The sequence below is a fragment of the Dermacentor albipictus genome, chromosome 2 (genome assembly GCF_038994185.2).
Source record: "Dermacentor albipictus isolate Rhodes 1998 colony chromosome 2, USDA_Dalb.pri_finalv2, whole genome shotgun sequence".
Classification (NCBI taxonomy): Eukaryota; Metazoa; Arthropoda; class Arachnida; order Ixodida; family Ixodidae; genus Dermacentor; species Dermacentor albipictus.
The window spans coordinates 142,659,506-142,685,650 of NC_091822.1; the positions used below are offsets into that span (position 1 = coordinate 142,659,506).

At 43.8% G+C, this 26,145-nt stretch overlaps 2 protein-coding genes and 2 non-coding genes across 5 annotated transcripts; all 4 read right to left on the bottom strand.

Annotated features, from left to right (window-relative positions):
* Nucleotides 1-2,669: 2,669 nt before the first annotated feature.
* LOC139055561 (uncharacterized) lies at nucleotides 2,670-7,327 on the bottom strand. The gene is made up of 2 exons (XM_070533075.1): nucleotides 5,880-7,327; nucleotides 2,670-2,845 (listed from the first exon to the last, which is right to left on the bottom strand). Exon 1 carries the CDS (start codon nucleotides 7,299-7,301, stop codon nucleotides 6,084-6,086), a length of 1,218 nt encoding a protein of 405 aa, XP_070389176.1. The 5' UTR covers nucleotides 7,302-7,327; the 3' UTR covers nucleotides 2,670-2,845; nucleotides 5,880-6,083.
* A 4,337-nt stretch (nucleotides 7,328-11,664) lies between these two features.
* On the bottom strand, nucleotides 11,665-11,737 carry TRNAK-CUU (transfer RNA lysine (anticodon CUU)). The gene has a single exon. It is a non-coding gene; the product is annotated as a tRNA-Lys (tRNA).
* A 2,623-nt stretch (nucleotides 11,738-14,360) lies between these two features.
* TRNAA-UGC (transfer RNA alanine (anticodon UGC)) lies at nucleotides 14,361-14,432 on the bottom strand. The gene has a single exon. It is a non-coding gene; the product is annotated as a tRNA-Ala (tRNA).
* An 814-nt stretch (nucleotides 14,433-15,246) lies between these two features.
* Nucleotides 15,247-25,765, bottom strand: LOC139056130 (vacuolar protein sorting-associated protein 37B-like). 2 transcript variants are annotated; one of them, XM_070534028.1, is made up of 5 exons: nucleotides 25,626-25,765; nucleotides 23,972-24,119; nucleotides 22,954-23,125; nucleotides 20,732-20,814; nucleotides 15,247-19,362 (listed from the first exon to the last, which is right to left on the bottom strand). In XM_070534028.1, the coding sequence occupies exons 1-5, from the start codon at nucleotides 25,670-25,672 to the stop codon at nucleotides 19,099-19,101; spliced, it is 714 nt and encodes a 237-aa protein (XP_070390129.1). In that variant the 5' UTR covers nucleotides 25,673-25,765; the 3' UTR covers nucleotides 15,247-19,098. The 2 variants fall into 2 exon arrangements, with proteins under 2 accessions (XP_070390129.1, XP_070390130.1); XM_070534029.1 differs by lacking the exon at nucleotides 25,626-25,765 and adding an exon at nucleotides 24,508-24,758.
* Nucleotides 25,766-26,145: the final 380 nt, after the last annotated feature.

Consider the following 26,145-nt stretch of genomic DNA (forward strand, 5'->3'; position numbering starts at 1 on the left):
GAAAAATTTCATCGTCTCGCACCGATGGATGAATGAGTGCGAGGGAAACCATCTGGAGAAACCTGTCTCGTGATGAACTCCGCGTGAGAGTTAGTATAGATGTGGAATGAGAGGGTCAACGTGTAGAAACCTTTGTTCTCTATGCCACGAGCTTTTGAAAGTTTGCGACGTTTCGCGACTCGCTAACGACATTCTTGCATCTTCTCTCAGTTCAGATTTCTTGTGTGTGAGAAATACTGTGCGTTGGAAAAGTAGTCGCAGTTCCGAGGTGTGGAAGGATTTTTATGCCTAATATAAACACTTAGGCGAAAATTAAAGATATTGGGGACCCGTTTTGCGACTGCCCTTATCTGAACATAACTCAGCTGGCTCATCCACTCCGGTGACGTCATCGCGCTTTCCCACTAGGCGGGTGCATCGTTCATCTACACAGGGAGCGTTTCAGATAGCAGATGTAATTAGAGGACAATGCTAGAAACAGGTTCCTCTCGCGTGCTGGACAATTCAACGTATACCGTAGTAGGAATACGGATGCAGGAGCCCCGAAAACTCAAGCTCAACTCATTTCATTGCTAAAAACTGGCAAAAAGGGCACAGTATGGGTCACTCTTCTTTACTATATACAACAGAAAGAATGAGTTTAGAATTAATATGTTATTTTTTATTTAAATAGGCTCAATTTTCTCACTTAAAGTAAAATAATGCAGCATGTGTTTTACTGCTAAATTTACCAGTCCCAGGTAGGTATTCCATAAAATGTTCATCAAGATCGGCGGTAATTATTTTTTAAACTGCCGATAAGAAGTTCCAATTATCGATATTTTAGCAATTTTGGCGTTTTTAGATTTTATAAAGAAATAAATACGTGGTGTAGACGATGCATACTTCTCTTTTAGTTTGCGAGATACCTTTTGTATATTTGTCAGAAATATTTTTCAGCTTCACCGCCTTAGCTAAAATGCCTCCCCCCCCCCCCAACCCAAAAAAAAGAAAAATATGAGGGGTCCGAGCCAGAGTGCAGGCAGTTCCTCAAAAACAATATTACGGCAATTTTTCAAACAAAAAAAACTCGCTAAATGTGAGACATGAATTTAACTTCCCGTGGACCAATAGTACTACGAGTTGTGTAGATTTACCGAGAACAGAAACTCGGCGAGGTGCAATGCGTTAATTCTAGCGTGACATGGCTTCGAATTAGTAAAATCTGCAAGTCGTTAAGCGCTCTTTTCCAACTTTAGTGAAATGAGATCTTTTTTTTGGAGGGGGGGGGGGGGGGGGGCGAGGAAATCCGTGCCAAGTTTAGCGAGACGAAGGTTGATTCCTCTCTACAGAGACATTTCCCCTCCTCATATAAAGGTTTCGCCGAGAACTAAAAATAGAAGGGAACCTCCCTTAGTCTATCCTTATCTGAGCACACCCACCCATAGTGGTCACTCTGGAACCTTTGGGTATTACCACGCGCACACTAACCCGCCGTGGTTGTGGTTGCTTAGTGGCTATGGCGTTAGGCTGCTGAGGTCGCGGGATCGAATCCCGGCCACGGCGGCCGCATTTAGGTGGGGGTGAAATGCGAAAACACCCGTGCACTTAGATTTAGGTGCACGTTAAAGAACCCCAGGTGGTCGAAATTTCCGGAGTCTCCCTCGACGGCGTGCCTCATAATCAGAAAGTGGTTTTGGCACGTAAAACCCAATAATTTATTTTTTTAATGCGCACACAATAGAGGGAAGCACGGCGGGTAAAAAGGTGACTTCAGACTGAAAGCCGACGCAAAACAGCAATTGAAGGACCGCAGAAACAGAGAGTGAAGCCACAATAACAGTTACCACGAAAAATATCATAATTATGAAATAACCCTAGGATTTTTTTTTAACTCAAGCGGTTTGACGCCGCTCTATTTGCATTTCTCTCGAAACGCGATTTTAGGAGACCTTTCTTCTTTTTTGTAAGTATGCTGGGAGTATGTAAAATAAATATTGTGAACAGTTCAGTTAGCGCTATTACAACTTCGGAACTGCATTGAACATCCGCAAGCTCATGAGAGATTAGGAAACAAATAAAAAGCCCGTCATAGCAGCCGTCGCACAATGACAAAGAAGAAGAAAAAAAGGCTCTTGCCTTATGATTGCTTTAGGCATCTACAGAGTTAGAGTTCCAAATAAGATTGTCCTTCTTTCTGCAAAATTTAAAGGTTCTGTAACTAATAATATATATATATATATATATATATATATATATATATATATATATATATATATGTGTGTATATATATATATGTATATATATATATATGATACATTTGTGGTAAGTCAGAACGAATAAAATTAAATATGAAACGGTTATTTAAAGATTTTGAGCTATAACTGAAAACATATTGAAAAATTAAAAAGCACTACCGCGTTCTGCCATGTGTCCTCTGATTGCAAATTCTTCCATACCCGCCATCAGTCTCAGCCAACCTAAGCCATAAAAAAAAAAAATCCGCCCAACGTGGGGCTCGAACCCACGACCCTGAGATTAAGAGTCTCATGCTCTACCGACTGCACTGTATCTGCTTTTTTTTTTCTTTATTGCATGGAATTATCGTTACTGTCAAACCGCTACAGTTACATCATATATGATCATACAAGAGAAACAAATTCACAGAAAGTATACAGTCCAATGACAGTTCAAAATTCTGGTAAACAAACACAAGCGTCCAGACGCGAAATCCATTCAGGGACGGGATCATATGTAGCCACCACACTCCGGACTTGAGCAGTCTCTTCTCGGAAGATAGACCTTGTCGAGCGAGGTGGCTCGGCATGTCTGTCGATCATTCGACTTCTCCATAATGAATAAAGTCCTAATAACATAAACAAATCATATGGTGTATTACTGGCTGTCTTTTTGAAAGGAAGGAACCGGATACCATAACATGTGAGAGGAAAGTCTTTTTTGATAGTTCTTTGTAAAATGTCCCAAAAAAGGAATGCGTCACGACAAAGTATAAAGCAATGTTCTATTGTCTCGGGTTGATTGCAAAGCCTACAATTTGTATTCCAGGGTACATAGAGTCCTTTTTCCTGAAGCCACGTTTTAACTGGCAGTGTGGAGGTGTGCAGCTTAAAGAAAAACGTTTTTGCTGCTGGCGCAATGCACATTCTACGGACACGGCAAAGAACATCTTGACCAAATAGAGACAGATACGGCTTTCGGTACAGCGGTTCAGGGAAAAGGTTATCTATAAGTGCTGCATTTAGCGACGTGCGATTAACGGTAAACAAATATTCAAGGTTGAATCTGGCTTTTAAGAATGAAATAGTGTCGACAAGTTCCTTTAAGAAGCCCCATAACGGTAGTTCTTGAGCAACGCTTGTCGTGACAAAAAGAAAAGGGAGGTGTGACGCAAGCCGTGCTCGATTAACTGCGAGAAGGAATGGATGACGGACATTTTTAAGGTAAAATAAGCGCATGACCAATTGTCGCACAAACAAATGCACAAGACCCAGGCCTCCCTTTTCAAGCGGGAGAAAAAGGTTGTCCCTTCTCATGGCTTCCCATGATGAATGCCAAATAAAACATGCAAATATTCTATGAAATGCCTGGACATGGACACGTGAGCAGTGCAAGACCTGCAGAACATAAAGAAGCTTAGAAGCGAGAAATGTATTGCATGCCTTAGCTCTCGCAAAAATGGAGAGATCACGTCCTTGCCAGGTTGTCACCTTTCTACGGATAGTGGTTATCGTGGACGCCCAATGAGGTCCACTATTACGGAAGTTATCGAGAGGTACTCCAAGATATCGCAACGGAGACTGATTCCAATGAATATTCGCGAATACAGAGGGAGTGAGCGCCCACATGCCTAGCCAAAATCCTCTACTTTTGTCAAAATTTACAGTAGCTCCTGCAGTCTCACAGAAACGCAGGGTAGCGTTTATTGCCTTGGTAATGCTTGGCTTATCGACGCAAAAGAAGGCAATGTCATCTGCATAAGCTAGCACTTTAATTTCCTCATCGGCATACATATATCCTTTAATGCTCGAGTCACAAAGCACGCTTAAGCAAAGCGGTTCTAAGTATATGGCGAAGATTAAAGGCGAGAGCGGACAACCTTGACGAACGGATGACTGTAGTTGTATTATATCTGAGAGGGTACGATTCACAATTAACTTTGTAGTGCAGTGTTTATAACAAAGTGTTATACCATTGTATAATACATCCCCTAACTGAAGATGTCGCAGTAGTTGGAATAAAAATTCGTGTTGAACCTTATCAAAGGCTTTGGCGAGGTCAATCTGGAGAAGAGCTACTTGATCCGTACTACCCTCAATGCACTCAAGAACTGAACGTGCGATATGAACATTTGTCTGTATAGAGCGGCCTCGAATTCCGCATGTTTGATGATCACCTACTAATTTAGTAATGACTGTCTGCAATCTATTTGTCAGTATTTTTGCAAATATTTTGTAATCCACGTTACATAATGATATCGGCCTATAACCGTTTACTCTCTTTATTGTTTCATCATCAGTGCTTTTTGGTATTAAGGCTGTGTGGCCCTGATAGAAAGATGGAGGAAGCGCACCATATTGATAAGCTTCCTCGAAAAGTTGCTGCAGAAAAGGACACAGGAATTCCTGAAATTTTATATAAAATTCAGCACTAAGGCCATCAGGACCAGGCGTCTTGTTCCTCTGCAGCGTTTCAACGGCAAAATTAATTTCTTCTCGAGTTATTGGCCCATCAACGCTGAGTCGATCATCTTCTTCTAAGTGTGGCATAAGCGAAATAAACTGATCAGCGTTTTCTTCGTATCCATTCTGAGGCTTAACTGCAGCGAAAAGATCTTTATAGTGAGCTTCAAATAGGCTTATTATTTGGGGCGTGTCTGTGTATATAGACCCACCAGACTCAATTTCTAATATTTGCTTAGAAAGCGCGTATCGCTTCTCATCACCGAGAGCCCTTTTTGTGGGCTGTTCCTCTGTGAAGCGAGTTGTGCGTGAACGAACCATTGCTCCTTTGTACACTTCCGTCTCATATTTCTGTACTTGTGCGCGAACTATGTTTATTTCATCGCTATACAACCCTGGTTCCTGGCTTTCGAAAGCGTGCAGCTTGTGAAGTAGATCATGAAGGTAATGCTTTTCAGCTTTTTTTCTTTGAGACAGCTCACATGAAATGGCAATCACCTCATTTTTTACTCTACTTTTGAACATTTCCCATCGAGCAAACAAAGGAAGCTGTTGACATTGTGTTATTTCTAGCCATAATTCTTTCACTTTGTTTACAAAACTTTCCTCTCGCAAAAGTTGTGTATTAAGTTTCCACAGTTCCCAGTTTGGAGCAAACCTGCGGAATTTTCGGGGACCCCATGAAACAGCTACTAAACAGTGGTCTGTGAAAAATACAGGCTTCACGGCGTAGTTGTGTATGTTAGACCAGAGACTCGTCGAAACATACACACGATCAAGTCGAGCATGGGAGACGCCTTGAAAGTGCGTGAACCACACCCAAGATGGGGTGTAGGCGCCCACGTCTATTAGATTGTGATTTTCCGTTAACTGATGCAGGGAAGCAGCACTTGCATCATAACGATTAGTTAGGTATGAGTGGTCTCTGGAATGACAAACACAGTTGAAGTCTCCCAACAGTACCAAATCTCTGTCAGTATCTAGGAGCGGAGCAAGTGAGAGGAAGAAAGCCTTCCTGTCACTCACTTTTGAGGGAGCATAAACGCAAATGAATCGCCAATTACGGGAATGAAAAGAGAGGTCACAGCATATAAGGCGGCCTTCCCCATCAACACGCAGCGACAATGAAGAATGATTTAACTGCTTTCTGACTAACAAAAAGCATCCAGCGGAAGCACCACATGCTTGGCTAATACACACCTCGTAATCAGGTTGAAAAGATTGCAGCGCAAGGTTGACATCACCAGCAGACGATATCTTTGTCTCTTGCACTGCACCAACATCAACTTCATGCTGCCTAAGCACGTGTAGTAACTGCCGCTGACGCCTTATATTCCTCAGCCCACGTACGTTGAGTGTCGCTACACATAAAGGGAGGGTGAAGGCGGTAGCCATTTTGCTCACCTAAAGCTTTTGTATTTCATTGCCCTTGGCCACAGGTAAATCTGTGGTCTTGCTCCCTTTGGGCTTCTTTGTTCCACTCTCCTGACTACGCTGATATAACCGGCGGGGCACATTATCACCAGGAGAGGGAGTTTGCTGAGCACTAGGAGACACTTTCTCGGGCGCCGGTAGTGCACAATCTGTTGCTTCGTCATTGCATGGTGCTGGACGTTTCCTGGCCTTGCTGATGTCCATCGCCTCTTCCTCTTCTTCCTTGTCATCAGGGGGCTTTTCTTTAAGGCTTGCTAGGCCAGGTGGGCAAACTGAGTCATCCTCGCCGGAAGCTTCGCTAGTCTTACTTGAGCTGTTATGACTGGTTGGCATTGGCATCAAAGTCTCCTGGTCCTCGTCCCTAATGCCACCTGTAGTCTCTCCGGTGGCATCTACTACCTCTGTAGAATCCATGAGGTGGTCCAGTTGTGGCTCGTCTGCGCTATATTGCCCAGAACGAAGCTTATTGGCGTAGGTGGACACGCAGGCGTCCGCTGAGTGACCAAATCGATGGCACTGTAAGCATCTCGGTGTTCTGCATTGTCGTCGAACGTGTCCCACGCGCTTGCAACGAAGGCACAGAGGAGGCCTACCGGGGATAAGTACGAGGCACTGGTGTCCATAAATGGACATAATGTGCGGTATTGAGGTTACGGTGATAGTGTCCTTGAGCACCAAGGAAACCTCCCGGTTTGTTGTCACCCACTGTTCCATGCCAGTGCATCTCCATGCTTCTCTCTCCACCGACTTCACCTGACCATAGGCCTGGAACGCTTCCTCAACGCGTCGTGGTTCAAGGTGAGGTGGAAGCCATAGTAATTTAAGCTTGATGTTTTTAGTCTCCGGATCTATCACCATGCACTTCAGCCCTTTGACACGGAGCTCACCACAGGCGACGAGGGTCTGTTTTGCCGCACTACTAGCGCAAGTAACCATCCATACATGGCTCATTTGATACTGTCCGACACCTACAATATCTGAAGTATTCACTACCTCAAGCAGAGCGTCTCGGAAGTCGGGAGCACGGTATGGTCTGCCACTCAAGTCCGCATGAAGGAAAACAGAATTCAAAACATCGTTACCGGTTGGTAGACGCGGGAGGACAACTTTGTAGCTTGCATCTTCATTCAAAAACGGGGTCGACGATCCTCGGCCTGGGGCCGATACGCTGTTTCCAGCAGAGAGCATTTTAGAGCACAGCCGTTCCACACGGCTTCTTCTTCTTCCTCTTCACACACTTCTAAATAACTGACTGTATCTGCTTTTGTTGTATGCCTAGCAGGCAATAAAGAAAAAAAAAAGACTGAGCTAGCCGGGCACCGATGTCAGCGCCATCATGGGACCATGCCAAGCTAATTCTTCGCATGAGTAAGGAAGGGGCAGGGTGGCTAGAAGAGGGTAGTGAGGGATCAAACAAAACTTTTCATGCGGATTAAAAAGTGTAAGAAGTAGTTTAAATATAATTTGGTGCCATCTACCATCTACCATCTACCATCCATCTGGTATAAAGAAAAAAGCATTTGCGAGTATTATCTCAGAAACCTTCGGTTTGCCGATGACATTGTTCTATTCAGCAACAATGCAGACGAATTACAACAAATGATTGAGGACCTTAGCAGAAAGAGTGTAAGAGTGGGGATGAAGATTAATTCGCAGAAGACAAAGATAATGATATATAGCCGGGCAAGGGAACAAGATTTCAAGATCGCCAGTCAGCCTCTAGAGTCTGTGAAGGAGTACGTTTACCTAGGTCAATTATTCATAGGAACCCTCATCATGAGAAGGAAACTCATAGAAGAATAAAAGTGGGTTGGATCGCATACGGCAGACATTGTCAGCTCCTGGCTGGAAGCTTACCATTATCATTGAAAAGGAAGGTGTTCAATCAGTGCATTTTACCAGTGCTGACATATGGGGCAGAGACTTGGAGACTGACAAAGAAGCTTGAGAACAAGTTGAGGACCGCGCAAAGAGCGATAGAACGAAGATTGCTAGACGTAACGTTAAGAGACAGCAAGACAGCGGTTTGGATTAGAGAGCAAACGGGCACAGACGATATTCTAATGGACATTAAGAGAAAAAATGGCTGTGGCTTAGGTAAGGTTAAGCCCAGGATGCGAAGCATACTAGCCTTTATTTTAGTTGTTGAACCACTGTTTAGCCTGGTGAACTGCTGTTGCTTGGCTATATTTGGTTCGGCTAGACGAAGAAACAACTCATGCATTACTGCTTCGCCTTCAAGAGTGGAACGCGACAGCGTTCCCGTCGACCCGCCAAGGGGTGTAAGACAATGGGCTACAGGGCAGCGACTACGCGCCCCGCATTGGACGCGGTGAGCGTCGAGCAAAGCAGCGTTCGGCGCGGCAACGAAATGTGCGCCTGAGCAAGAGACGCACGCCTTAGAAACAGCTCGTTTCTAAGGCAACACCGCATTCACTAGAGGCGCTTTTGTACCGCTTTGAAGCATCGTACTCGTGGCTCAGTGGCAGCGTCTCCGTCCCACACTCCGGAGACCCTGGTTCGATTCCCACCCAGCCCGTCTTGCAAGAGTTGAGCCAAAGCCACTTCTCCTCTGTCGTGACGTCACGGTGTCACGTGGTTTCATGGCGACACCGCCGCGCCTGAGGAGCTGGGTTGAGCTCTCGTAATATGCTTCGCATAAAAAACATGGAGCTGGACAAGTCATGTAATGCGCCGGTTAGATAACCGTTGGACCATTAGAGTTACAGAATGGGTTCCGAGAGAAGGGAAACGCAGTCGAGGGCGGCAGAAGACAAGGTGGAAAGATGAAATTAGGAAATTCGCGGGCGGTAGTTGGAATCGGTTGGCACAGGACAGGGGCAATTGGAGATTGCAGGAAGAGGCCTTCGTCCTGCAGTGGACATTAGAGTTACTGTACATGCTACCCTTTGGTAGCATATACAGTAACTCCAGTGGACATAAAACATGATGATGATGACGATGATGATGTCACCTCTTACAAGCGGTGATTGCAACAAAAATTAAATTCATTTCCCCCAGTAATCACCACTGCGTAACAATATGGCAGCGCCCACGCTGCCCGTTTCAATCACGATTAGAGTGTACCAGTCTAGTACACTCTAATCACGATATACTCGCTCCCTGCGGTGACAGAAGAAAAAAAGTAAATTAATAAATAGAGAAATATCTGCCGTTGCGTAGCCTCATCTCACTATTGAGGGCTAAGTCAGTCATGTTCTATCGCTATTATTGGAGTGAACTGCTTGGCTTGACGCTGTTAGGCCTACAACGGCAATACTGTTTTTTTTATTTGTTTTTTTTCGGGCGTAGTATTGTACTTTGTTACTCTTTCCCCGTTGTCGCCTCCAAGTGGTTGTTTCACACCGCGAGGGGGCGACAGCGTCTGGTCGTCGCGTCTCTTGAACATCGCGGGAGTAGGCCTAGAGTTACAGACAAGCGCAGTTGCGCCTGATGATCGACGTAGGCCCGAGAGCAGCAGGTGAAACTTCAAACAAAAGGCCGTTGCGCTCAGTCCGCCGCCAGCGAGGTGTGTGACACACATGTGGAGCTTCTGCCTAAGACGCGTGTCATACATTCAAACCTGCCATAATAAGTTTCAGTGGAAGACGGCTATTCAGCGTATTGGGGTGATTGACGGCGCGTGTCTAATGAATAGGGGCTTCGGGGGATCAAGGATGGCAGCAACCGCTGATGGTGAAATATTATGACGCTTCGTGCAACTAAATAATTCCTTCGGGACTATTTTTTATTCTTCTTTTTTTTTTTACTTCAAGCGTTCTCGTATAGAATAAAATTAAAGAACTGAACGTTAACAGTTCCGCATATCGCTACCGGCGTTTTACGACAGCAGTTAATCAGATACATAATTGCTCCTAGATAGTGGCAGATTATGCAATGGGTATTTATCCCCTGGTTGAACTTTGCGCCTCAATCAGATGGCGCCACCATCGCGGCTGTTCACATACGTAAGCGTCGCGCCTCACGTTTTATTGACGGCATTCAGCGAATTCACGCAAAGTGCCTCGAGCGGCCGGTCGCGCGGCAATTTCGCGTGCATTCGCGGGCTCGCCAGGTGAAAATATTCAACTGGAATCCAACTGGTTCCCACTGGTATTGACTGGGACCAACCGGTTCCGATAGGAAACCAACTGCTCCCAGTTGCAGGTCAACTGAATTCTTTCACGATTGGAAAAACGCTTTTATGCAGCTCGCATTGCGCAACGAGGAAGCTGTATCAAGAGTCTTAAATGCGAAGCATTTCTTGGCGAACATTTGCCACTTTAACAGTATCTATCTATACAGCCGACTACGTCTTAATAATAATATTTGGGGTTTTACGTGCCAAAACCACTTTCTGATTATGATGGCACGCCGTAGTGGAGGACTCCGGAAATTTCGACCACCTGCGGTTCTTTAACGTGCACCTAAATCTAAGCACACGGGTGTTTTCGCATTTCGCCCCCATCGAAATGCGGCCGCCGTGGCCGGGATTCGATCCCGCGACCTCGTGCTCAGCAGCCCAACACCATAGCCACTGAGCAACCACGGCGGGTGACTACGTCTTGCTGCTGCCATGATATGGTTCCGTTTTGGTATGTGCCAAAACTGTCGTAGTAAGACCAGAGTCTATGACGAATATAAATGATAGGTCGTGACATGAATGTCGCGAAATGCGTGTCATGTAGGTCATGAAACAGCCGCCTACGTCTTGGTGCTCTCATTGTCGGTTCGTTAACTTGGTAGGCTATACTCGCACACGGCTTCGCGTAACATCATTCCCACGGGACGTGGGATCGGCGTTTTTCATGTTGCTCTACAATTTTCTCATTGACGCGTTTCATCTAATTCGAATATTTAAGAAGTTCAATAATTAATTGAGACTAATTACGTAATTAGGCGGAATGCAAAAAAATTATATGAGTATCGCCAAGCGACGGCAAACAACATTACCTTGGTAATTAATAGCTAAGCGGTATTTGCATAATATTTAAGTCTTGGTGCATGATAGTTGGGGCACCGTGTATATACATTACTTTAGGGTTACTCTACATTAGATCGAAATTATTTTTCTTACAGATACATGTAAAACGCGCAACCACTAGACCGATTTGAAAGATTTGTTTCATTAGAAAGAGAAAGTTAAATTCTAGGAACTCCGGTTAGCGAAATTTTTATTTCGGACGTCAAATTTCTGTCTTAGTTTTTTTACGTATCTACAGTTAGAGTTCCAAATGTGTAGTATAACATTGTCCTTCTTTCTGCAAAATTTGAAGGTTCTGTGACTAATAATTTATTCTACATATATATGCGAAGAAAAGTCAGAAACAAAACAAATTTAAAATGAAACATGATTATTAAATGATTTTGAGCTATAACCGATACCATATGGAGAAATTATAAAAGCACAACCGTGTTCTCTCTCATGCGTATCCTCTGATTGCCAATTCTTCCATACCAGCCATCAAAGTCTCACGGCCCCCCACTTCAACCAAAACCCGCCATCGGTCTCAGCCGACCTAAGCCACAAAAAAAAATTGTAAAAAAACTGCGCCCAACGTGGGGCTCGAACCCACGACCCTGAGATTAAGAGTCTCATGCTCTACCGACTGAGCTAGCCGGGCACCGACGGCAGCGCCATCATGGGACCATGCCAAGCTAATCCTTCGCATAAGCGTGGCCTCCGCGATCGGCTCCGGCGGCGCGCGCCGGTGCTGAGCAGATCGCGGAGGCCACGGCATAAGTAAGGAAGAGGCAGGATGGGTAGAAGAGGGTAGTGAGGGATCAAACAATACGTTCCCTATCCGGACGCCTACTTTTCATGTGGATTAAAAAGTGTAAGAAGTAGTTTAAATATAATTTGGTGCCATCTTGTGACGGCCATCAGAAGCTCTAGTGTGTTGCACGACTCTGAACCAAGGGTATAATAATAATAACAAAAAAAAAAACTTGTGAGTATTAACTCTTACAAACGGCCATTGCAACAAAAATTGTGCGAGCTTTCACTAAATACATTTCCAGCAGTTATCGCCATTGCGTAACATTATCTCAGCGCCCACGCTGCCCGTTTCGATCACGATATACTCGCTCTCTGCCATGATAGGAAAAAATAAAGCAAATAAATAAATAGAAAAAATCAGCCTTCGCGTAGTGATCTCACGCTGAGGGCGTGTCATGCAGGTCATGAAACAACCGCCTGTGTCTTGGTATGTACCACAATTGGCATAGTATGACAAGAGTCTATGACGAACATAAATGATAGGTCATGACATGAATGTCGTGAAATGCGGGTCATGTAGCTCAAGAAACAGCCGCGGTGCGCTCATTGACGTTCCGTACTTGGCATAGGCTACCCGCACACTGCTTCGTATAACATCATTCACACGGGGTGTGGGATCTGTCGGCTTTTTTCATGTTGCTCTATAATTTTCTCATTGACAGGTTTCACCTAATTATAATATTTGAGAAGTTGATTAATTGAGTCTAATTATGTAATTAGGCGGAATGCAAAAGAAAAATTCATCTGAGTATGTCCAAGCGACGGCAAACAACATTACCTTGGTTCTCTACAGCTACGCAGCATTTGCATATTTTTAAATTTGGTGTATGAAAGTTGGAACACCCTGTTATACATTACTTTAGAGTTACTCTACACCAGATCGAAATTATTTTCCCTACAAATACATGTAAAACGCGGAAATGCTTTCGGGGCAACCACTAGACCGATTTGAAAGAAATTTTTTACATTAGAAAAATTAAATAAAAATTTAATTAGAAAGGATTTGTTTCATATACTAGGAACTCCGGGAAGCAAAATTTTTATTTGGCACGTCAAATTAAAGAAAAAAAATTGCCCCAGCTCTGTAAGTTAAAAAGCAAGCAAGCACAAAGTTTACAAACACCAAAGTCAGATAGCTGCTTCGAAAATAGAATAGGTAAATAAATTAAAGTAAAACTGTCGCGATGTTCACGAAGGTTTTGCAAAAGTCGCACTCACAGATCACTGGTGTATGTGAAAGTTATGTAAAGACATAAATGTTGTCCCCTAGGATGCACCATTAGACACAATCTAGAGAATTGTGATGGTTTTTTTTATTGATTTATTGCTGGGTTAAAGAATTGTGCAGTTATTGATACTTTTGCTTTCACCAACTTTCCCAATTATCCGGTGCGCCTGACAATCTACGGGTTTATTTAAGAATATATGAGATAATAGTGACAGGAAATACCTTTCCCCGAAATATTACTGAAGAGGAAATTGTACACTTGCGGGCAAGTTGAATTCTTTTCAAACGGCACCAAACAGGTAGGAGAAATATATTAATGGTTTCCAAAAATCGACTTTATGCCTTCTTCATTGTCACCAGACTTTCATTATTACAGTTGGTAGACATAATCTATATTTTTAGAGAACAATTAAGGAAACTTCTTTTATTATTTTGCTATAGTAATTTAATTCCTAGAGATGACAAAAATATAGAGTTGTCTAAAAGCTATGCGCACAAATAAAAAAATTGATCGAATACAGAAGCCCACAAATACTTTCATAGGAACTTCCACAATGCAGATTATCTGCAAAATTTTTAATTTTTGCCCCGCAATACCACGCGCTGAGCTTGGAAAGCACATTTTGGCCCGTGTTGAGCAGTTCTCGCAAAAATCCGGCAAATATAACGGCCATATCACAGAGAAGGACGTCAACTATTTCTATACAAAGATATAAAACGGCGAAAAATAGCTCTTAATTCGATTGCAGTATCCGTTAAAGATCGATGTGCGTTTCCCGGTTTGAACCCAAAAAACGCCGAATCCACAGATTTGTCTTTCACACATTTGCGACGCACTCACGCACTCTCACACGCACTCGTCACGCATGCTTTCACCCGAAGGACCCCGACATGAAAAGTATGGAAGGACCTTGCGTTCTTTTAGACTGTCTGCCGGGCACCTGTTCCCAATAAATTGCGTGTTGTACAGGCCATCGGATATCAAAATAACGAGTGCGTGATAGTTCCCGTTGCCCATTAAATATAGGATGTGCCGCATAACATGCTGAAGTTGGAGCCTATTTTATGTCACTGAGCACTATTTTATGTGCCATCATCTAGGGTACCATGAATTGCCACCTCTTAGAAATATTGAGCAGCTTCAAATCGAGGATGCGCCGCTTGCGAACCTGTATGCTCATCATTATTTGTAATGCCAATGTAGTAAGAATAGGAAAAAAAAAAGTACAAAAAATACCCGTGGAGGTGCCGGGGATCGAACCCGGGGCCTTTCACATGCAAAGCGAACGCTCTACCACTGAGCTACACCCCCAGATGCAGAGGGGGTGACCGGAGTTGTATATCAACATAGACTTGTGTATTTTTGTTATCAAGTTTTCTGTAGCGGTGCAACTTTGCTATCGCTAGTTCTATTTCCCAAGCGCTAACTTGTGTTTCGTTCCTCCATGCTACCGCAACCACGCTTGCAGAATCTAAAGCAGTGAAAACAGCGGCTTGCGAGATGACTCAACGCGGCAAACGTGCGCAAAGGCCAACGCTCGCGTGCAGAGAGGCGGAGGCGCCAACGGTCGCAGCACTCGCAAGCGACACGCGCGCTATGTGGACCGTTTTCTTTCAAACGTTTGCAGCGAGTATAGTAATTTGGCAACGAACACTACGCTCGAGTGGACAACACACAGCAGCGTGCGCCCACTTAACGTACGATATCGATATCGCATCAACCTTGCACATCCTTTCGGTACCTTCATCGTGGCGAATTCCTACGGAAAAATGAAGCATAACCTGAAGCAACCAAGTGCAACAGCATTTATTCATTTCTGCGTGAACAAAAGGCAAGTAGAAGTGATCAGTCGTGGCTATCCCAGAATCCTTCTTCCTCCAGCTACTTTTCTTTAATCGAAATGAGCAGTCAAAAAAACATTGGAGAAGTCTGGTATGAGTAAGGGCTTCCTGGGATGCCATAAAGAAAAAACAATTTGCAGGCCCACATGTACTGTTCTTTTCTTTTTCCCATTTAAAGTGACATATGTACAACACAGAAACAAACGCCCACACAAAATAGCCACTTCATGCAGCAGTAGTGAAGCACAATCAACTTGACTATTGAGATGGCAGTCACTCCTAAGTAGGGAAACAACCATGTGCCTTTTATTTGCAAATGAGCACTGCATTTCCACACTTGTGCTTGGGACACACACAACTGCGTTTTGATTTGGCAAATAAAATACTACAACGTAGTATCCATCAGTGAGAGCACAATATACATTTCATTACGAAGGACGAATGAGTTCACACATAATTTTACAAAACCAAGGCCCAAAGTTATTGCAGTCGGCAAAAAAAAAAGTACACAACAAAACGCTGCAACCTGTGTTTTCCACATAAACTGGAGCATACACTAGTAATGCAAAATATTCTGCCAGCCACTGATGTAATCACGCAGAAGTATGCTATGCTTTTCACAAGCTTCAAAAAACAATGCTGAGTAGCATCATGTTATTCCGGTGTCAGAAAGATGTGACCAAAGAAAGCCTGCAAATAGCATCATTAAAACAGCTCATTCAACTGGATGCCTTCAGCATTGTGTGCGTGCACGACAAATAAAAAAAATAACAGACCTCACATTGAAGGAGCAGATATGCATATACGAATAACATGTATAAATGGAGCTAAAATTAAAATGCGCTTCTTCAAGAGCAATGACTCCCCACAAGACAAAGATCTAATGGCTTATTCCTAACAGCAGCAGTACTGATATGTTCTTACATGGCCACGACAGGTCTCTAGATTACTGCCAGGCAAACCAAGGGCTGTATTTTGCAAGAATTCTTCTCATTCTAGTCTTTCTGCTCTTTGTTGATAACTTACACGAGGCCACATATTTGTTAACACGAGCATCACCCACATGATGCAAAAAGTATTAAGAAATTAACAGAACCGAAGGAAAAGAATCCTCACATAATATAGCTCCAGGAATAATTTTTTATTTGCCGTGTATTTTGTTATTTTTTTAACCTCGCTAGTACACTGGCAACAAGCACATCTACAAAGCGGCTTCAGTAGTAGTATTTGTGTTGTTTGTACGACAGTCAGCTTGAGAAAAACAAGCAAAGAAGCTTTACAGTGTGCACTCGAAGAGCTGCCTCAATGGTTGAACAATTTCTTCCTTTTTTCAGCATTTATGACGTGAGCAAGGATATTAATTTTGGCTTAACTGTACATACAAGGAGCAGCTCTAGAGAGTTCCAGCACTCCACTTTTCAACATTAAATAGTGCAACTAAACAACATAAACTTATGCAAGAATTATGCAACTCGTGTGCGACACAATGGCTTTGCACTGCTTAACTCACATAATTCGCACTGTACATCAATTTAGTGCATTCAATGCCAACATTCATAGGCAGAATCCATACAAGCAGCAACCAGATGCAATGCGATTCAAGTTAAAAAGTTGTACACGTTATACCTAGACTCCAGCATGAGACACCTGCAGTGTACTGCATTCTGCACTGCACAGTTTGCACAAAAGCATCACTCCTCTCATAGTACAACTGACTGGAAAGCCGGCTGATTTTTCATCCAAGATACTCTATGTATGTACGAAAGCACGCAGTGTCAATGTGCCATGGAGCCAGAACCGACGAAGGCTACCTAGTACATTTCAGCCAGGAAAGCTATCAAGATTAGGCAGCGTTATATTGGCTGTGCCGATTGCAAGATAGTGTAAGTCAAGTTGGCGCAAAGCGTCTGCAGACTCTCTTCACCCTTTTGAAAGATTAAATATACAAAGAAACTACGGCATAAAGGTCACATGACAATGTTCTAGCGAACAAACCATTTCTACACTAATATCCTGAGTCATCACCCGTCCCCAAGATCCAGTGACCGATGTCCACTGTGACACTATTCTCAACCCACCCTCCTCCCCCCTCCGCCCCCCACTGCATAGGCTCCACGATTCCATGAGGTATTCACCCCAGAAGTCACACAAATAGCTACAAACATAGCATACAGTTTTCTGGAGTGATGCAATATCCATGGTGCACTCTGCAGGGGAACTAGAACTTATATGCAACTGTGCTGAAGCAGCCAGAGTGCGTCATGCAATGTCACTCCACATACGCATACATGTAAAATGTGTGGAGGCGAAACATGCAAATTGAGCCCCTGCAAACAAAGCGCAGCATCAATGTCAAGCAGAATCAAGAGATGTTTCAACACAGTAAAACTCAAGTCATTTCGTTCACATGACTGACACCACCAGTGCATTCAATCACACCTAAGTGCGAAGAACCGCACAATCTTATTTCAGTGACAAAATTTCCTGTGCGTGCCATCTGTGTTTGTGGCACAAAAGGTTACCAAAGAAAACAAAGAAAAGAACAGAAATATCTGTCCATCTTTTTTCTTTCTCTTGCTAACCTTTTGTGCCACAAACATCAACAGCTACGCACCAACTGGCCCAACATTTGTACTTTGCGAAACCACATTCTCTCTATATATCAAGCCAACCCGCTCCTGCCACCACTCGTTCCTACCCTACACTTGAATATAGTAAATAGATTACGCCTGTCCTTTCTAAAGTGAAATATAAAAGTGACAGCCTAAGTCTTTCACAATTTCTCTAAAGCATCAGCACAGGAAGCAAATGCGATGGCTAAAACTAAAGCTCGCGCACACGCTCGCACTTTTGCTTCAGCCCAGCAAGGAGTAGTGCAGAGAATCCAGACAGGAGATGGTCATATTAGAACTGTGCAAAGTAAGCGATTTCACATACACAGATCATAGTAGGCACAGCAACCTCCTGGAGGAGAAAACAATCCTCACTTGTAGGCGTATTACATCACCATGGGCACAACATAAAAAACTGTTTGCTCATGGGGGACACTTTAAGTTTTCCATTAAAACTACTTTGCAGAGCACAATGCCAAACCCTTTGCAACATCTTGCCAACTGAAGAAACAGGTCTGAAAAGTTTTACTGGCATGGTTTATTGTATAGCCCACATACTTGGTTCAGTAAACATTTCGCTTGGTCCTGACATGTCTACTGTATGACAGTTTTACTGAAGCAAGATGTCTAGTGTAGATTTAGGCTGCAAACATGGCCTCATGGCAAATACAGTACATAAAAGGACAATCAATCTGCCACAAATCACATTCTAAAGATGATAGTAATGTGCAAGAAAGGTCATGACTAGTGGTCCATGAATTCGAAATTTTCTAATAAAGAATGAAACAGTGTCCTATCGAATTAGGTCTTCAAAGTGAATTGTTACTATTTATAAAGACAATATTTTTTTTCATAGTTTTGCATAATCAAACAAAGTTGTAACAAAAGTACAATAAATTGAATCCCTGCGAGAACAGTATAGGTAGCATAAAACATGCGAACTGTACGTAGTGGAGCAGGCAACAATGCTCAGGGAGCCAGACCTTACCGACTATATTATAATAATTCGCACTCGGTCAAGAGCCCTGTGCATGCGAATAAACTCCTTATTTTTTTCCTATTTTCTCCATTTCCGCTTGTAGTAAACAATGCTTCGTAATGCGTAATGTAGTGACATAAACTTGCTAACATTATAAATGCTAGGATGTGAACACTGTTTTATATTAATTAGCCTCTGGCACTATTAGATTCGTATTCGGTTCTGTCAAAAAAATTACTGGTATTCACACACCTCTACACTCATGATCAACTAGCAGCAAAGAAAGTAAGAAGTGTGAAAGAAATATCACATTGTCAACATAACCACAGTACCAATCAGAGACAGAATCTTCACAAGGCAACATGCCACAATGGCAACAATATGCTCTGCAGGCAGCAAACTTGGGGGGGTTTTCAAATGTCCCCATTGCTCGTCAGCTATTCCCGCTCGTTGATAGAAATTCCTTGGCGTAATATAGCACGCGGCCAAGCCTATCCTGGAGCAGGCACTCTTGAAGTTAGGAAAAAAAGATAACTCTCTAAGGCTCACATGAAAGGCATGGGCATTGGATAGTGTGTGGTGGGGTAAGGAGGCATAGGACCAGCAGATGGAAGGGGGTAACCAGGCGCCGGTGGTGCGGGCCGGCTAGGCATGCTGCCCCCCATGGGCCTTGGAAGGCGGCATGTCAGTAGCTCGGTCATTTTCTCTGCCTTGACGCGACGCAAGTGTGCAAGCTTGCGTGCTTCCACAAACTCTTCCACGAATGACTCTACTGTCTTCTCGCCATCCAGGAAGCTTGAGGCTATCTTCTGCAATGCCATAAACAAAAAAACACCAAAATTGTTGAGCTAGTTGGTTTGTTATGGCTCACAAACAGCACCAGAGACCACAAAGGACAAATGTGGGAACATCAAGATGATTGGAAGGCGATGGATGGATGTGCCTTGTTATCATCTTGATGCCTCCTTATTAGTCTCTGTTCTCTGCCGCCACTTGTAAGCCATAATATGTGTGCAGAGCTGAGTGCTTTCCCAGCCAATCAGCATAAGTGCTTGGGAGTTAGCAATCCCACTTGAAGCCCCAGTGAAGGATTGAAGGGAGGCTCGACTGGAGCTTAAATAGTAAATTCCAATGGCAGATTCGGAGTATCCAACTGACTCAGCGAGTGAGCCCTTCTTCCTGGTGTAAAGAACTCCTCTCTATTCCGCGATTGGAACACAACCCACACCGCTGGAGCATAGCGTGAGAGTGGAAATGCTCTACCGGATCAAGATTTACCCAGGACATCCTGTGTGTGATCATTAACTTCCAGTGTTTGCAGCCAGTAGAGGCAAAACAACCTGTCAAATGCCCGCTCGGAAGCGGTCGGTGGCTTCAGCATCGCTGTCTGTGTTTCATTTGTTGCACGCACCAGAACTTATGATAACCGAGTCACTATCAAACAGCAAAGGCAACGCTGCATGCCGTGACAAGTCGTCCATGGCGTCTGTCATTACCACGGAAGCCAGAACTACCATGCAGAAATACGCCATGTGGAGTTCCGGTTCACTTGTCCGGTTTTTGCGGGAGCAGCTTTGACTGCTCCACCGAGTCGTCACAGCTCAAAATCTGCACTCAGTCACTCATTGGAATATGGGAATCGCACACCCGACTTTGTCATTGATAAACCTTTACCCTAGGAAGAGCAGAAAAGGCTGCACCATGACCACCATTCATCATTATTTAGAAACCAGACTACAACTTCTGGCTCGAATGCCAGACGTGGAAAAACACTCAAGTTCACTGCTCGTTTTCTCCTGCAGTTTAAGCCACAGTACACATTTTCGCATCCTACACGTATCACAATAACTTATTTTTGTATGCAGGGTCCTGCACATGGTGTATAAATCACACTGCAGCGGGCTGTAACCAGGCTCAATAGCTTATTAACTATGGTGCACTGGCAAATTGTGTGTACCGATTCTTTGACAGCTCATGAACGCTAAGAAAACAAATTTCATCGGAATTATGGTGCCTGTACCCATTAGTCATTGTTATCACTTTGTGGCACTTTTACTACGGGGCCAGATTCCCAGATACTTTCAAGAAGTGAACAGCCAATAATTGCATTAATCTTTTATCACATGCACAAACAACCAATGGCCGAGAACTAGCACCACTACTAATAAACTGCCTTACCTCTGACTCTTCCTCTGCCTCAGCTGCTGAGGTTTGTAGTAGTGCCAACGTTGTCTCAAGGGATGACTGGCCTCCCAGTGAGTCTGAGAGGAAAACAAGGCATTCATCCCAAAAGTAAATTCACTGTTGTGAGGAAGTATAAAGTGATGTTGTAATCCTGTGTCTATTTGTTACAAAAACACTGAATTCACATTTTATTTTATGTTATGTTATTTATTTTTTTTTGCGCTCGATGCTGCCAAGACAAAGAACCATTTATGTATAGTTGTAGCTCCTGGTACTGCACTTCTGACCATGAGGCTCTGGGATTCATAATCCAACAGTGAAGCTTAACGGCTTGGGTATGGGAGATAAAATTTTATATAACTAAGCGCTCAACAAACATGGCAGAAAGACTTGTGGTTGTGCTGAGAACTAGCTGGATAGAAGGACATGGCTTGCATTGGTGCTCATTTGATTTGATGATTATTGCAGGTTTCATACAAGGGGGATGAAATGCTGATTTCTCCACGAACCGAGAGAACGTTGCTACAGAGTGTACACGCATATTGTTCCAAAAAGGAAGCAGGCATGCAACCATAAGCAGTTTGAGAAACTGCTTTCTTGTTAGTCTGGTCCCAACAAGACGTCGCACCCACTTTTCGGCTTGGCCTACAATATTGCTCCAGCCGGCAATAGTTGCTCCCTGCATCCCAACACAAGCACCAATGTTGTTCACATCACTGGACTCAAACCCTATGCCAGCCATACGAGCTCCACTATAAGCTTGCACTGTGACAGATCTATACTGCCAGGAGGGTGGTGATGATGCATGGGTAGACAACCACAAAACTGTTATCACTGGCTAAGCTCCCTTGATATCTAATCTGGAAAACGATACTGTAAGTACACCCCTGCTTATGACTGTACTCCTGCTTTTTCCTCACAGCAATATTAACTTAAAGGGTCCCTGAAACAACTTTAGCCGTACCTAAAAGTACCACGCAAAGACCACTTCTCGTAGAATGAGTGAATTTTATATATCACAAGAATTTTACATGAGCATGGTGTACTGAAAGACCTACAAATTTCTAAACATTATCCTCCTCTCAAGCCATGGCATTACCCCTCAACGTGTATTCCATGTGATCAAGGCTGTTCCGTCTCCTCGGGCATTACATGGTGGTGTGACACAACTGTTGTCTACCTCTGCTTGGTTTGAACTGATTGTGTTCCCACGTCTCTTTCTGGTGCAGTTTTTCTTGTCACTGTGGTGATGGAGGCTTCAAAATGAATTTCATGCGCAGTGCTTAAATCATTTACAGCATGCATTGTCGTTGCAGTTTACATCCTGCACGCACCTGCAGCACAAAAATATGAGTGCTGGTTTACCATCGCTGCACCTATGTTCATGTGAGGTAACCTCCCCATGTCCCATGGGCGAGCATCACCAAAGCGCTACTGTAATCTTTTGTCGAATTCTTTCTCATCCCACCTCTTCCTCCTAGCAGGCTCACAATCGGCTTTTTGGAAGGAACTCTTTATTGCCGTCCTTCTCTTGCACGCAAATACACATGCAAATTGCACGTTTACAGACAACCGCTGCAGCAGATGATCCGCATTCTCAAGTGTAAATGAGCCATTGGTTTGAAAAAAATGTCTACATTAATTGCATTAGGTCCACAAATTACTATGCATGCATATACTATTAAAGAGAAGCTTAGTACAGCAACATGCTTTAAGTATTCCCAACTATGCCACGCGGGAAGCTAAATGGACCGCCCGCCTGAATAACCTCACTGGCCCATTCTATGTAGAATTGGCAGAGGTGGGTGAAAACACAGGGAACGGCACTGATATGATCTGTGGTGATGCCGATGTTTAAACCCTAATATTTACACAGTCTGTGCAGAGCATTTAAATTTGGCTCTTGATGATCACAGGTGCCTACCCTATTGACTCATTGCATTTCTACACAACCATCAAACAGTTTCAGGTTGCTTTAACACAAATAACTGAAAGCGCATAAACAAAGCAAAATATCCGAGAGTCCAATCTTGCTTTGCGCTTGAGTAGGCAAGCGCTAATTTTACACGCAGCAAACGCAAACTTTGTTGTGCCAGTCAGCATTGCTACTGTCGTACAATGCTTGAACAATGAAGAATGTACAGTACACAAAGGACTAAGACAAGCAAGTTTCAAGTGAATGTTGACCTAAGTTCGAAACAAATGAACAGACTGACCTAATGCTTTCTTGTTCTGCTCCACTTCAGCCATTAGCTCCTGCGCCTGCTCGTACAGCTCCTTCAGCTGCTGCCGCGACTGCCTGAGCTTGGGCTCCCGGGACAAGTTGAAGTCGGCCAAACTCTTGTTGCTGGCCAGCAGCATCTCACGTTCATTCTCAGCGTTCTTCACCTGTTGCAACCACACAGCAGTACAATGACAACACTGTAAAGCTGTATTCACATGACAGACATAATTGCAGAAAAGTCAGTCACATGACATACAACGTACACCAAATCACTTGATGCCATGACGTGCTTTACAACCAGCATTCACACTACCGAGGAGAAAAGCAGACGACAACACATACAAACTAACCTTACTGTCGCTTCAATGCATGAGAGAGAGCTCGATGAAAGCCATTGTGTTCAAATGCTGATCTCAGCTTCACAAGATGTCACCACTGGCATTAGAAGCCTCTGATTTGTATTAGTGCAACATTCAATAGTTTTAGCCATAATAACCTGCATATATCAGCTCGACATTAAAAAAAAAGGTGGGCTGAATAATCACACAAAGGCAAAAAAACTAAAGAGAGAAAGAGAAATACAGTTACTGAATGATAAACAGCTTTTACAGAAAGTAGTATAATCAAAGAACCACATTCTACTCAGTTGACGAGCTTCTGAGTGGTTTAAAGTGCATCTATTTGAAAGTCGCAGCTGCAATAGCGCACACTGATACACTATCATACGACGCTTCACAGCACGAATACATGAAAGTTTGTCTTTTAAGTCATGATCACACTAATCAACAATGACAGCTCCTGCATGACACCCGAATCGGAGCACGCTGTGCTGTGCTTTTTGACTACAAAACATCGAGACGCGGTTGCAAGGGTTCTCTAGCGCTGCAAACACAAACCGCAACCGACCTGTTAGAGGTATTAAATTCACAGAGGGCGAGGCATGGAAAGTACAGTACACGCGAATATAAGCTCCGATTACAAGTGCGAACATGCGATCGGGCAATACACACCTGTTGGAGATCCTTGACCATACTGTCGACTCGGTCATCGTCGTTTAGGAGCTTTTGTAGCTCCTCGGTGTTGAGGTGCTGGAATAATCCCAGAGCAGCCGTATAGTCCGGGTTCACGTCGCTCACGTAGTAAGGCATCTCGACCAACCTGCGAGCAGGAGCAGGTGGTGGAGGCCGCTTCGGACGAGGCATATTGCGCCGCTAGTTGCAGTGAATGACGGCCCGTCCGTCATTCGACTGCCCGATACAGAACGCTCATCGGGAGGATACGCCACGGCACGGGAGGTGCGGTTATCGCATCGCTTGCTCCACTGTGACGCGCACACTGGAGCTTCTATGGCAACAGCCAATCGGAAAAGCTCGGCTAACTTTATGCGGGACGCTAAGAGAAATTACAGGAAGATGACGAAGCTTGCGGGCGTGCCTAGGGGGCCGATGCAGCCTCCCGGCGTCAGACGAACTTTAGTTGCGCTGACGAACGGGCATTTCATGGCATTGCAACAGCTTCGTTTGGAATAAAGGAAACGGCGAATTACCTGTGGTCTCGGACGTCTTCGCGTATTAGCTCGTTCGTAACATGTGCTTCAAATTACAGATCCATGAGGCAGGAGAACGTAAACAATATTTTTGGAAAGAGCTCTTCCGAAGAGGAAGCAGCGAGCGAGCAATGGCAAGCGACAACAAATGGCCGCAGTGTTGCTAGATCATATAAACCGTGCCACCAGAGAACACCTAAGCGAAACTCGGGGCATTGTGGTCCTCGTCGTACAATGTTTAAAAACGCAGTCGTGTTCATTTTCCCTCTCGTTAAACCTAAACGTTTTGTGGACGGACGAGCGCGTTATCTGCGAGCACAGAGTGGGCATTTGGTGCAAGCGCTAAAAAAGTAATACAGAAAGAACGCCGTCGAAACAGCAAAAGCTAGCTGGTCTACTAACAGAAAGTACGGAACAAAATCCTACAGAAAATATTCTCTTCATTCGAATAAAGCTTGCGTACCCAAATATTTGTCGCCACTTGTATCGAACCTTGCTTGTCACCCTTTGCTGCAATAAAGTCACATTTCATTATTCCAATAGCCGCTTCATTCAATCTTTGTCATGGTTACAGTGTACTGTAGTCATGGTCTATAGGCCATGGAGATTCTATAAAATGTAGCGTTGGCGGACTCTATCTATAGTGCAAAGAAAAAAGCTGCGAAATTTCGCATTTCCACTGAAAGAGGTCCATGATGAGATTTTTACGAGTTGTTAATTTACTTACATAGCAAACAGTGCTAGGAAACATACTTCCATACGTGAGATAAGGAAGTATGTACGTAAGTAGACATGGCAGTAAGGTACGTGAGATAACATCGCCTGTTATCTCACGTACCTTACTGCCATGTCATGTGGCAACCCGGAATTAGGATAAAGAACTTCAGACCTTGTGCATGCATAGAACATTCAATCCAAGGGTCAAAGCACAATGGGAAAGGGCAAGAACATTAAAAGCATAAGGAGAGTAAATTAAATGTCAACAGGAAAGGTTGAACCCCAAATATTTTTGTAGGCCTCTTTATGCTATGCCACAGCATACCTTTCCCATCTCTGGGGATGTTAAACATACCATGTTTACACCACAACAGCCGATAGCGCAGAACCAGTAAGCATACCTGTACGAGTCAAGACACTGAAAAAATTCCAGCAGCAGCGATCTCATGATGGTTGTCGACGTTAATGCAGTGGCATTGAAGTAATGCAGCGAAAAAATGTATTGCCAATGTGGAGATGCGCCATGTATGCAGCCATGCCCCTCCCGCGATTCCCTCTGGACATGCTGCAGCATGTAGGGGCACTGTTGCGAAGGTTTGGCGCACATGTGAATATATATTCAAACCAGATTGTCTGAATATATATGGCATGTGCTTGATTCTGCCCAGTACAGGAGAAATTTTAAACGATTTTTTTTTGTCGTTTATGAAAAGTGGCACATGCCCAATGATCCAAGTTGCCATCAGTTTCATTGAAGAACAGCTCGTACCTAGTGAGCCAAGTTGGCATGAAAGAGGTTTATTGAAGAGCGACACATAATCAGTGGCATGTACCCAGGTACCCAAGTTGGTGTCACACAGTTTCTTTGAAGAGAGGCACACATCCGGTATTGCATACTGAGTGATCCAAGCAGTTTCAATG